Here is a 13,240-nt window from a genome sequence, read left to right on the forward strand (position 1 = left end):
GGCGTCAATACCAGGCCAGAAGACGGTCTGACGGGCTCTGCGCCTGGTGGCTTCAACGCCGCGGTGGCTGTCATGGAGGCGGGATAAGGTGCGCCGGCGGAGGGCAGCGGGAACGACGATCCTGGGGCCGTACAACACCAGCTCTCCGTCCGCATAGAGGCTATCCCTTAGCTTCCAGAAGGGGAGGGCGGAGGCGTGAATGTCGTAGCGGTTGGTGGGGAATCCAGCGGAGACGTAGTCGAGGAGTTGGACGTATGCCGGGTCTTGAGCGGCGGCGATGCGAAGCTCCTGGAGAGTCCTATCGTCTTCGATGGAGGGCGTCGTCGTCGTCTTGTCAGCAAGAGAAGTGGCTGTGTGTGTCACTAAAGACCGAACGTGAGCAGCGGCCGTGGTACAGTCGACTTCATCTTCAGGTGTGGGGCGACTAACAGGGGCTCGGGAGAGGGCGTCTGGTATGCACAGAAGCTTCCCGGCGCGCCACACAGCTGTAAAGACGTAAGGGGCGGTCTTCTCTTTGAGACGTTGGAGGCGAGGATTTTCGATGGCGTCCAACGTGTAGTGATTAAGAATGGGTATGAGCGGGCGATGGTCCGTCATGAGGGTGAAATGCCCAAGGCCGAACAGGTAAAGGCGGCACTTGGCCATAGCCCAGGCGACTGCCAGCATCTCTAGTTCAATGGTGGCGTATCTGGTCTCCGTGTCCGTCAAAAACCTGGAGCCACACTGAACTAAGCACAGTCTACCCTGGCCGTGGTCTTGAAGGAGGGCATATCCGAGGCCGTATAGACGGGAGGCGTCGGTCTGGAGGACCACTGGTAAGGACGGGTCGAAGGGTGCCAGGACTGGTGGTGACAGCAACGCCTTCTTAACATTCCTGAACGCTAGGTCGTGGTCAGGAGTCCAGAGGAAAGAGCGCTTGGGGCTCATGAGGGGGCGTAGAGGTTGGGCTGATGTGGCGATTTTAGGGGAGAAGTCGGCCAGCTGATTTACCAGGCCCATAAATGAGCGAAGGTCGGTCAGGTTCGCTGGAGTAGGGAAGTCCCTGATGGCCTTGACCTTCTCCTCATCAGCTGAGATCCCCTCTGGCGAGATGTTGTAGCCGCAGTAGTTAACTTGGGGGGCGGCGACCACAAATTTATCTTTGTTCAGGGTGATACCATGGGCACGACATCTTGTGAGCATCAGATGAACTCGGTTCAAGTGGGCCGGGAGATCATCGTCGAAGAGCAGGATGTCATCTACGACCTTCACGCAGTTGGTGACACCCTGCAGAGCCATATCCCCACGGAGGCAGTACGCATCCCCCGTTGCTGCGAAGCCCATGGGTCCGCGGCAGTGTTGGAAGCGGCCGTAGGGCGTGATGAATGTAGTGAGGTGGCGATCTTCTTCCGCCAGGTCGACTTGCCAGTACCCATGTAGTGCATCCGCCGTGGTAAAGAACTTTGCAGACGGGGTGACGCTGCGGACTGCTTGGATGGGCGTAGGCGATGGATGGGCGGGACGGGAGACCTGCGAGTTGAGATGGGTGAGGTCCACTGTGATGCGAACACCTACAGGCTTGGGTGCCAAGACCATAGGGTGGCACCACTCGGAGGGCTCCTCGCCAGCGTGTCTGATGATCCCCTGCTGCACCAGAGAATCGAGCTCTGCCTTCACCTTGTCCCGTATGGCAAAGGGGATAGGCCTGGGTGTGTGGATGGCGAAAGGCGTCGCGCCAGGCTTGAGGTGGATTCTCATCGGGGGGCCTGTCATCTTCTTGAGCGGCGTCTTCTGGAGGTCGGGCTTGGAGACAAGGACGTCGCTGAACTGACGAAAAAAGAACTCCCGGGCGGCAGCAGGTGTGGTCATGGCTGAAACAGGTATCTCTGCACACCTGTTGAGGTGTGTCACAGCGAGGATGGGCTTTGGGAACTCGGATGAGACGATGGCCAAGTCCTGACAATGGCCACATGACAAGAGAGGGGTTTGGATGCCCTCATGGACGTGGACTGTGGCAAGGCAAGACTTGGGACCGAGCTGTAGTGTTGCCTTGAAGCAACCCAAAGGTGGAGACATCGGGGACCCGTCCGCTGTGAGCACGTCGTTCATGGCTGTGGGTGACAGGCTACTCCTGGGGATGTTGAGGGCGTCCAGGTGTGTTGGTCCAATCACCGTGATGTCCGCGCCCGTGTCAGGTATCATCAGGAGGTTGGAAGAGTTGGTACCGTAGGACAGACGAACATTGACGGGCTTGGGGGACCTGTCACTCGAGGTATCATCCACGCGTCGGCATCCTTTGTCGTTCTTGGGAGACGGTGGTGTGGACGTTCTGTCGGGCTGTGAAGAGACGTTTTGACCTGGAGATGGAGGCTTCTTGGTGGACCTGCAACACTTGGCGAAGTGTCCTTGCTTGTTGCAAGCGTTGCATGAGGCCTTGTTGGCAGGACATCGAGGTGTGCGGGGCCAATGGCCTTGAAACCCACAGTTTCGACATGTACTATCAGCCGCAGGGCACTTTCCTGGACCATGCTGGCGCTGACAGTTTCTGCAGGATTCGGGAGAAGAAACTGGTGACTGTGACGGGGGCTGTGGAGAGGACGCCGTCTGCATCTGGCGTTGATTCCTCTTGTAGGTGGAGACGGCGTGGACTTGAGATGGCGATGAGTGTATAGCTGAGGCAGCCTCTCTTGTGGCCTCATACGACCTGCAACAGGTGACGAAGTCGGTGAGGGAAGAGGCGGCGTCGAGGGTGAGGAGTTTCTGAAGCAGGTCCTCGTCACGTACACCCATCAGCAAGATCATCTTGAGCTGGATCTCAGCACAGGTTACAGGATCGCCTGTACATAGGTCCACCTCGGTTGCTAGGTCCTTAAGTCGTGCATAGAAGTCTGAGAATGATTCCCCAGAAGCTTGTTTGCAGGATAGCAGTTCCCTACGACGCAAAGCTTCATTGCGGAGGCCACGGAAATGACTCTGCAAGGCGTTTAAAACCTCTGTCACTGACCTGGGGGAGTCAGGGGGGATGGCTAGCGTGTGCTCTAGGAGGCGTTGAACATCGAGGGAAATGCACGATCTTAATTGGATGAGTTGTTTATGAGGGGGCATTCGATTGAGGTCAGACATAACAGCAAAGTCTTCGAAACGACGTCGCCATTGACGGTATACTTGATATGTTGCATCAGATTGAAGAGGTGGGGGACTGGGAACTGAAGACTTGCTGTGCAGGGGTGTACTCGAGACGGCAGGCGGTGGAGGAGGCACGGAGAGGTCGACGAGAGTTGAGACTGGAACGGGTGGTTGAGAAGACACTGAGGCATACCTAGGGGAGATAGGTGACGTGTGAGGAGGCGTTGTCTGAAGGATAGATGAAGAGGCTGAAGCTGGCGAGTTGGTTGTGGCAGCTGGTGAAGTCGTCCTCGTTGCCAGCAATTCCAATAGGTCCAGGAATTTGCGGTTATCAGCTTGGTGTTGTTGTTGAAGTTGAAGGCGGTAAGCTGATTCCTCTGACTGTCTTGACAATTCCTCTTGACGTCGTTTTTCCTCCTCTAATTGACGTCTTTGGGCTTCCTTCTCTTGAGAAACTTGTAGGAAGTGGATTAACTGACGTATATCCTGGCTCCCATCCTTTGAATTTGGCGCGCCCGGCGTGTGAGGCGTGAGGGGGGGTGGGAGGGTCTGTGAGGCGTCGTCTTCCTCATAATCCTCATATAAATTTCCCAGCAAATCGTCGTGGTCAGACATCTCGTGCTTGGTATTGTTGCGATGGGAAAGACAAGGAGAATAAGGTGAAGTGCTATATTTTCGCCAATGGATTTGCTTAAGTGCAGGAACTGGCTGGCAAGTAAAAGAGTACTGACTGTAATATTTGTGAAGTGAGAGGAGGCGGCTGGCGGCGGTGTATTCCTCCGCGCGCCCGGGCGAGATGCTGGTGATGACTCAGTGGAGGGGACGCGGGCAGTGGCTTGCGAGCCTCCGTGGATGGGGGGTGTATGCCGGAAGTGCTGTCTTGGAAACTGGGCTGGAGGCGTGTCTGCTACCTGTAGGGCCGCAGAAACATAGCAAAGAGACATGAAAGGCACTGCACTTCACTTAGGGCACTTCACAAGGTCACAAAGCACTTTAAATCCAGGGGCACTGTGGAGTATATCTTCTGGGCGGGAAACAGACGAGGCCGGAAACAGACGGGGCCGGCTCTTGAGGCTTGTAAACTGTCGTGTTGGAGCTACTCAAACTGCGCCATGTGGTGTGGTGGATGTAATCCTAGACAAGGTTCTTGAAACTCCAGGGCACGAGCAGTAGATATATTCAACAAGTGGTACAAGGCTGGGCGTGATAGCCAACCGATACAGGAGCGGTTACTAGGGACCCCGGACCGTAGGTAGGCCGAGGCCGATCTGAGGGAAATTAGCTAGCCAGGCAAGGGGAGTTGCTAGACATTCCTAGGACAATAAATGAGGTCTTCTAATTACTCGACTAGCGCGGTACAGACATAGTACATCGGGACATAGTAAATGAACATAGGCATTAGACATAAGCATGGACATCAGACATGCTATAATAATATGTAGTAATACAGACATGTGAATAAATGGTACAATGAATGGTAACAAGAGTCCTGGTGTCAGGCGTGTTCACATATCTTGGTATGTACATATCTATACAGGGAGAAGGAGAGGAGATGGTGAGGAGGAGAAAGAGGTGTAGAGGAGGAGGAAGAGGTGGTGCAGAGGAGGACGTAAGAAGAAGAAGAAGGTGCTGGTCGTGGTGAGATTCAGACTCGTGAACCCGAAGCCTTTATGGACAGAATAATGCATCAGCATCTACTGCTTCGGGTTCACGAGTTGGTGGTTCAGGAGGAGAGGCGACAGGACTCTGGTGAGTTTACACATGCTGAGCCAATGTGAACGTGTATGCCAGCTTTATTGAACTTCTATCTATCTATCTATCTATTCTTTATAAAACTCTCAGAATTTATTCTCAAAAACTAAAAAAAAATAATAATAATAATTAGATTCAAAACCTCTACGAAATAAAACGAGAGAGAGAGAGGGAGAGAGAGAGAGAGAGAGAGCTCACTTCAGCAGTATGGCGGCGTCAGAGAGGTAGGCTCCCACTAGCAAGTCAGGATACTCATTGTTGTCCATATCCAGACCCCCAGAGAGTGACCAGCCGAAGGTAGAGATGGGAGCCCCTGTAGCCACGTCACTCGCGTAGATAATCTGGGGAGAGTAAGAGCCATCAGTTGTTGCTATTTGTGTTGCAATATAATACAACAGTTCAACTTAGGAAGTTTGTACACAAAAACCTTTATTTCCACAATATAGCGATGAAATAAATAGATTTAATTGCATTTCTGTTTTAAGGAAAGTGTTTGACCTGCGTCGGCTTCTTTAAGTCTTCAGGTATCAGTTCACCGCCACGGATGACAAAGCCGTGATAGATAAACACAGCGCCATTCCCGTCCTCCCCACCATAAGGAGCTCCGACGGCCAAGTCTGCCATAGAAAATGGATATTAGAGACGTTCATAGAAAATGGTTGTTTACGGGAGCAATATCATGGGTAGCTAGTGAAGAATTGGTGGTATATATATGTATATATATATACAGTATATATATATATATATATATATATATATATATATATATATATATATATATATATATATATATATATATAATATATATATATATATATCAATACCCAGGCCAGTGAGGGAGAGACCAAACCGACCTCTGTTGACCTGACCCGTGAAGGTGACCACCTGTCTGAAGCGATGCTGGGGAGAGAGAGAAAATGAATTAGTGAGCGAGAGAGAGAGATAATGAGAAAGTAAAAGAGTGAACGAGTTACAATATGCTTGAATCGATACTGAGAGAGAGAGAGAGAGAGAGAGAGAGAGAGAGAGAGAGAGAGAGAGAGAGTATTATAAATAAATAATACAAACACAATCTACCTTATGGATCACTTGAAGATTAGCCACCCCAGTTTATGTCACCTGATGATTAAACACCGTTAGGTTAGGTTGGAGTTGAGTTAAGGTTAGTTCAGGCTTGGTTAGGTTAGGATAGGTTGAGTTAGGTTGGTTCAGGCTTGGTTGGGTTAGGTTGGATGGAGTTGAGTTAAGGATTGGGATAGGTTGAGGTTAGGTTAGTTCAGGCTTGGTTGGGTTAGGTTGGGATAGGGTTGAGTTAGGTTAGGATAAGGTTGAGTTAGGTTGGGTTGGGATGAGTTGGGTTAAGTTGGGATAGGTTGGAGTTAGGTTAGTTCGGGCTTGGTTGGGTTGAGTTGGGATAAGGTTGGGTTAGGATAGGTTGAGTTAGGTTGGGATAAGGTTGGAGTTAAGGTTAGGATAGGTTGAGTTAGGTTGGGATAGGTTGGCAGGAGTTAGGTTAGGATAGGTTGAGTTAGGTTAGGATGGGTTGAGGTTGGGTTAGTTCAGGCTTGGTTGGGTTGGGATGGGTTGGGTTAAGGTTAGTTCAGGTTAGGATGGGTTGGAGTTAGGTTAGTTCAGGCTTGGTTGGAGTTGGGTTAGGTTAGGTTGAGTTAGGTTAGTTCAGGCTTGGTTAGGTTAGGTTAGGATAGGTTGAGTTAGGTTAGGTTAGTTCAGGTTTGGTTAGGTTGAGTTAGGTTAGTTCAGGCTTGGTTAGGTTAAGTTATGTTCTCTTAGTTTAGGTTAGGTTAGGGTGGTTAATCTTTCGGTTGAATGATCTAGGGGAGCTAATCTTCAAGTGATCCACCTCACTCACCTGATCCTTCAGTAGATGATGGCAGATAATGACAAGAAGTGTCCAGGGAACTGTATCCACAACTGTACACTATTACAGGTACAGTTACCCCCCAAAAGACATCTATACAAAATTACGTTCAAACAAAATCAAACAACGGACGAAGGATTATGACATCCCTCCCGAGACAACAGGAGTCACAGTGTTCATTATGACATCCCTCCCGAGACAACAGGAGTCACAGTGTTCATTATGACATCCCTCCCGAGACAACAGGAGTCACAGTGTTCATTATGACATCCCTCCCGAGACAACAGGAGTCACAGTGTTCATTATGACATCCCTCCCGGACAACAAGTCACAATTTCATTATGACATCCCTCCCGAGACAACAGGAGTCACAGTGTTCATTATGACATCCCTCCTGAGACAACAGGAGTCACAGTGTTCATTATGACATCCCTCCCGAGACAACAGGAGTCACAGTGTTCATTATGACATCCCTCCGAGACAACAGGAGTCACAGTGTTCATTATGACATCCTCCCAGACAACAGGAGTCACAGTGTTCATTATGACATCCCTCCCGAGACAACAGGAGTCACAGTGTTCATTATGACATCCCTCCCGAGACAACAGGAGTCACAGTGTTCATTATGACATCCCTCCCGAGACAACAGGAGTCACAGTGTTCATTATGACATCCCTCCCGAGACAACAGGAGTCACAGTGTTCATTATGAAATTCATCGATCACCCCAGGTAGAGATAGTCTTTTTGAGTGACTGTATGTTACTATAGGAAGGTGATAATTGGAGCAGCAACAGACACCATCGATAGCCAGGTATGACAGGTGTTTGTCTCTCAGCAACATCCAGAGCCAACAGTACACATCTGACAGCAACAGCCAGAGCCAACGGTACACATCTGACAGCAACATCCAGAACCAACAGTACACATCTGACAGCAACAGCCAGAGCCAACGGTACACATCTGACAGCAACATCCAGAACCAACAGTACACATCTGACAGCAACAGCCAGAGCCAACAGTACACATCTGACAGCAACAGCCAGACCCAACAGTACACACCTGACAGCAACAGCCAGAGCCAACGGTACACATCTGACGGCAACAGCCAGAGCCAACGGTACACATCTGACAGCAACAGCCAGAACCAACAGTACACACCTGACAACAACAGTCCAGAACCAACAGTACACATCCCCAAAGCAGCAACAGCCAGAACCAACAGTACACACCTGACGCAGCAACCAGAGCCAACAGTGATTACACACCTGACAGCAACAGCCAGAACCAACAATACCACCTGACAGCAACAGCCAGAGCCAACAGTACACATCTGACGGCAATAGCCAGAGCCAACAGTACACGCCTGACGGCAACAGCCAGAACCAACAGTACATCTGACAGCAACAGCCAAGACCAACAGTACACATCCTGACAGCAACAGCCAGAACCAACAGTACACCTGACAGCAACAGCCAGAACCAACAGTACACATCACAGCAGCAACAGCCAGAACCAACAGTACACACCTGACAGCAACAGCCAGAACCAACAGTACACATCTGACAGCAACAGCCAGAACCAACAGTACACATCTGACAGCAACAGCCAGAACCAACAGTACACATCTGGCAACAACATCCAGAACCAACAGTACACATCTGACAACAACAGCCAGAACAACAGTACACATCTGGCAACAACATCCAGAGCCAGCCAGTACATCACAACCCAGCAACAACAACGAACCAACAGTACACATCGGCAGCAACAGCCAGAATAACAGTACACATCCTGACAGCAACATCCAGAGCCAACAGTACACATCTGACAGCAACAGCCAGAGCCAACAGTACACATCTGAGAGCAACAGCCAGAACCAACAGTACACATCTGACAGCAACAGCCAGAACCAACAGTACACATCTGAGAGCAACAGCCAGAACCAACAGTACACATCTGACAGCAACAGCCAGAACCAACAGTACACACCTGACAGCAACAGCCAGAACCAACAGTACACATCTGACAGCAACAGCCAGAGCCAACGGTACACATCTGACAGCAACATCCAGAACCAACAGTACACATCTGACAGCAACAGCCAGAACCAACAGTACACATCTGACAGCAACAGCAACGAACAAACAGGAGTAATGGTAAAAAAAAAATACGAGACCCAATTCATACTCCAACAGGTGAATGAACTGAGTCACTGTATAGGATGGAAGACTGTAGTTGTTATGGTTATGGGTATACAGTATACCACCACCACCACCACCACCACCACCACCACAACAACAACAACAACAACAACAACAACAACAACAACAACAACAACAACAGCAACAACAACAACAACAACAACAAGAAGCACGTACAACCTCCCCTCCCCCCTAAAAAAAAGTCAACAATAACAAATCCAATTCCTCCAGCAAGACCCACCAGGAGGAAGAGGGGAAGGAGGAGGGGGAGGAGGGGGAGGGAGAGGGGAAGGAGGAGGAGGAAGAGGGGGATCACCGTCGGCAACAGGTAGTCAGCACACACTATTGTTACACCTGGAAAGCTTTTAAACCCCTCAACCTGCTGGTCATTACAGTTCACATTTACCTGTCGAGAAGCTTAATGATAATATCTTCATCCTCAACACCCCCCTCCTCCTCCTCCTACACTCTAACCCTCCTCCTCCTACCCCCACCCTCCTCCTCCTACACTCCCACAACCCCTCCTCCTCCTACCCCACACCCCTTCCTACCTCTACCCTCCCTCCCTACCCCTACCACCCTCCCCTCTTCCTCCTACCCCCACCCCCCTCCCTACTAACCTCCCTCCTACCTCACTAAACACCCTCCCTACCCCTAGCCCCCCTCCCTCCCTACATCGCTATAAAACCCTTAAATTTGACAGGCGTGACCACATCCTCGAGGGCAAGTCTGTTTGAGTAGGACCTATTGACTGCCATCCACGACAACACCACCTGCTTCTGTTGTCGTCTTGTAATGATTAGGAGGTCCTGGAGTAGTTATGTGATGATGATGATGGTCTTATTGTCTGTTTGAGGGTGTTGACAGATAGTTGAAGAGAGAGAGTCCAATATACACAACCACACAGCTGTAGAAGCAATGTGCAAGTGGTTACACAGATTAAATTATCAAAGAAAACGTCACCTAATTAAAAATAATGTAGTCACAACAGAAAACGGGCCATTATGAAGTTAAACTAATAAAAAAATAAAATTACACGATATAAAAAAAAAAGTAAGTTAATACACAAAATGGACAAGGAAGTTACAGATGAAAATAAACCACATTAATAAAATATAATAGTATAGCAAGAGAAAGAAAATGGAGAAACATGAAAGAAAACGGTGTCCTAGAGAGCTTGAGGAGGAGGGAGGGGTCACTATGTCATAATTAGCGGCGGTGTAGGCAAGAATTGATAACCTAACAACACCCTCTCACCTTAGACACATCATCATAGAGCAACACCATTACCAATTACACCATGGATGCGGTTAGGCTATGTCACCGCCACGCATCACTATCACCACCACACAACACCACCACCACGCATCACTATCACCACCACACAACGCCACCACCACGACACATTACCACCACCACGACACATTACCACCACCACGCATCACTACCAACACCACACACCACCACCACCACGCATCACTATCACCACACACACCACTACCACGACACATTACCACCACCACGCATCACTACCAACACCACACACCACCAGCACCACACATCACTACTACCACACACCATCACCACCATACAACCATAACCACCACACACCATTACCACAAGGGCATATATTTTAGAAAGTACAGTTACTCTGGCTAGGGGGGAAGGGGGGAGACGAATGATGGAAGACAAGGAGGAAGAGGAGAAAGGGGAAGAGAATAAGGAGGAGGAGGATGGAAGCGTGAGAGAAGGAGGAATGGGGGAGACTTGGTGAAGAGGTAAAGAGAAATGATGTTACGACCAAAACAACAGCACAGGTAAGTCAGGTGCCATTGTGGAATCCGACTGCGGGAGAGATTTAGGAGTAATGATAAGTAGGAATCTTAAGCCAAGTAAACAATGTGTTTTTGCTCGTAACAAGGCTAATAAAGTACTTGGGTTCATACAAAGGAGTGTTAGTTACAAGGCTAGCGAGGTCATCTTTAGATTATATCTAGCGCTTGTGAGACCTCACCTGGATTACGCAGTTCAGTTCTGGTCATCGTATTACAGAATGGATATAGAATCCTTGGAAAGAATCCAGAGGAGAATGACAAGACTAATCCCGGGCATTAGGAACCTTGAGTACAGAGACAGGTTAAAGCATCTTAATTTGCACTCCCTCGAGAGGCGTAGAGTGAGGGGCGACATGATAGAGGTGTATAAATGGAAGTCAGGGTTAAACAAAGGGGACATAACAAAGGTACTCAAACTATCCAACCAGGAGCGAACTCGTAACAATGGTTTTAAATTAAACAAATTTAGATTTCGGCGTGAAATAGGTAAACACTGGTTTGGAAACAGAGTAGTGGATGAATGGAACAAGTTACCAAATATCATCATTAACTCGAATACGCTGAATTGCTTCAAACATAGGTTGGATGCTCATATGAGCAATAGGGGTTGGGTATAAACGGGACTTGCCCAGTATGGGTCAATAGGCCCGCTGCAGTTTCCTCCATTCTTATGTTCTTATGTACTACAGGTCGTCAACACAGGTAAGTCAGGTGCACTACAGGTCGTCAACACAGGTAAGTCAGGTGCAGTGCAGGTCGTCAACACAAGTAAGTCAGGTGCACTACAGGTCAACAGAGGTAAGTCAGGTGCAAGTGCAGGTCGTCAACACAGGTAAGTCAGGTGCACCTGGGTCGTCAACACAGGTAAGTCAGGTGCACTACAGGTCGTCAACACAGGTAAGTCAGGTGCAGTGCAGGTCGTCAACACAAGTAAGTCAGGTAATTAACAGGTCATCAACAAAAGTCAGGTGCACTACAGGTCACACACAGGTAAATCAGGTGCACTACAAGTCATCAACAGCAGGAGGGAAATAAAAGGTAAATACAGAGAAAAGGAAAATGTGTGTGTGTGTGTGTATGTGTGTGTGTGTGTGTGTGTGTGTGTGAACTTGGGGGGAGGGGGAAGAAGGCAGGCATTCCCGGGTATAAGCAAAATGAGTCCAGTTTTAAATGCTTGACACCACCGCCTTGCCCCGACCCGTCCCGTCACAGTCCAGCCCCCCGCCCCGCCCCTGTCACAGCCAAGACGTATGGAACAGGCCCGTTTACACCCTTCCTCCACCACCATTAAGATATGTGGCAGTTATGGGCAGTTAATGAGGAGCAATTAATGTTAGAGGGGAGGGGAAAGGAGGGGATGGGAGGAAGGGTATGTTTTTATCAGATCGAATAGAAACTGCACGGAGGAGGGGTGAGGAGGAAGAGGAAGGAGGAGATTTTCTCACAGACCTCCACTACCTTCAAAGACTTCCTTCACGCTCTACCTTCATTTCATTTCACCTTTGTGTCACCTGGCGGCTCATCAACACGACCCCGATAACAGAGAGCGAGATGAAGGGCAGACATGACGCTATTCACGAGACTCTCCTTCCTACCTGCCCTCCTTCCTCCCCCACTGCCCTCCTTCCTCCTTCTACCTGCCCTCCTTCTACCTGCCCTCCTTCCCCATTCACCTGCCTCCTTCCCTCCCTTCCTACCTGCCCTCCTTCCCCCCCCTCCCTCTACCTGCCCTCCTTCCCCCTCTACCTACTCCCTCCCCTACCTGCCTCCCCTTCCCTCATTCTACCTGCCCTCCTTCCCTCCTTCTACCTGCCCTCCTTCCCTGCTTCTACCTGCCTCCTTCCCTCCTTCTACCTGTCCCCTCTCTCTCTCTCTACCTGCCTCCTTCCCTCCTTCTCTACCTGCCCTCCTCTTCTCTCCCTCCCTTCCCTCCCTCTGCCCTCCTCTCCCCTCCTTCCCCTCCTTCTACCTGCCCTCCTTCCCTCCTTATACCTGCCCCCTCCTCCCTCCCCCACCTGCCCTCCTTCCCTCCCCCCACCCGCCCTCCTCCTCCTTCTACCTGCCCTCCTTCCTCCCCTACCTGCCTCCTCCCTCCTTATACCTGCCCTCCTTCCCCCTCCTTATACCTGCCCTCCTTCCCTCCCCACCTGCCCTCCTCCTTCCCTCCCCCTTGTACCCCCCTCCTTCCCTCCTTATACCTGCCTGCCTTCCCCACCCTCTTCCTGCCCTCCTTCCCTCTCCCCCACCTGCCCTCCTTCCTCCCTATGTTTCCCCCACCTTCCCTTCCCTCTCCTCCCTCCCACTCCTCCTTCTCCTCCTCCTCCTTCACTCCATCCTCCTCCTCCTCCTCCTCTCCTCCTGCCTCCTTCTCTCCCTCCTCCCACTCCATCCTCCTCCTCCTCCTCCTCCCTCCTCCTACCTCCTTCACCTCCCTCATCCCACCCATCCTCCTCCTCCTCCTCCTACC

At 50.4% G+C, this 13,240-nt stretch overlaps 1 protein-coding gene across 1 annotated transcript in view; it reads right to left on the reverse strand.

The window, feature by feature from the left end:
* LOC121853216 (integrin alpha-PS2-like) overlaps positions 1-13,240 on the reverse strand; it is a 63,106-nt gene that overhangs the window by 15,086 nt on the left and 34,780 nt on the right. The window contains exons 5-7 of the mRNA XM_042347221.1: positions 5,670-5,757; positions 5,356-5,474; positions 5,056-5,198 (exon numbers count right to left, since the gene is read on the reverse strand). Of these exons, the coding sequence (XP_042203155.1) occupies positions 5,056-5,198; positions 5,356-5,474; positions 5,670-5,757 (350 nt within the window). The remainder of the gene's footprint in view (positions 1-5,055; positions 5,199-5,355; positions 5,475-5,669; positions 5,758-13,240) is intronic.

This window comes from Homarus americanus, unplaced genomic scaffold (genome assembly GCF_018991925.1).
Source record: "Homarus americanus isolate GMGI-L3 unplaced genomic scaffold, GMGI_Hamer_2.0 scaffold41338, whole genome shotgun sequence".
NCBI lineage: Eukaryota > Metazoa > Arthropoda > Malacostraca > Decapoda > Nephropidae > Homarus > Homarus americanus.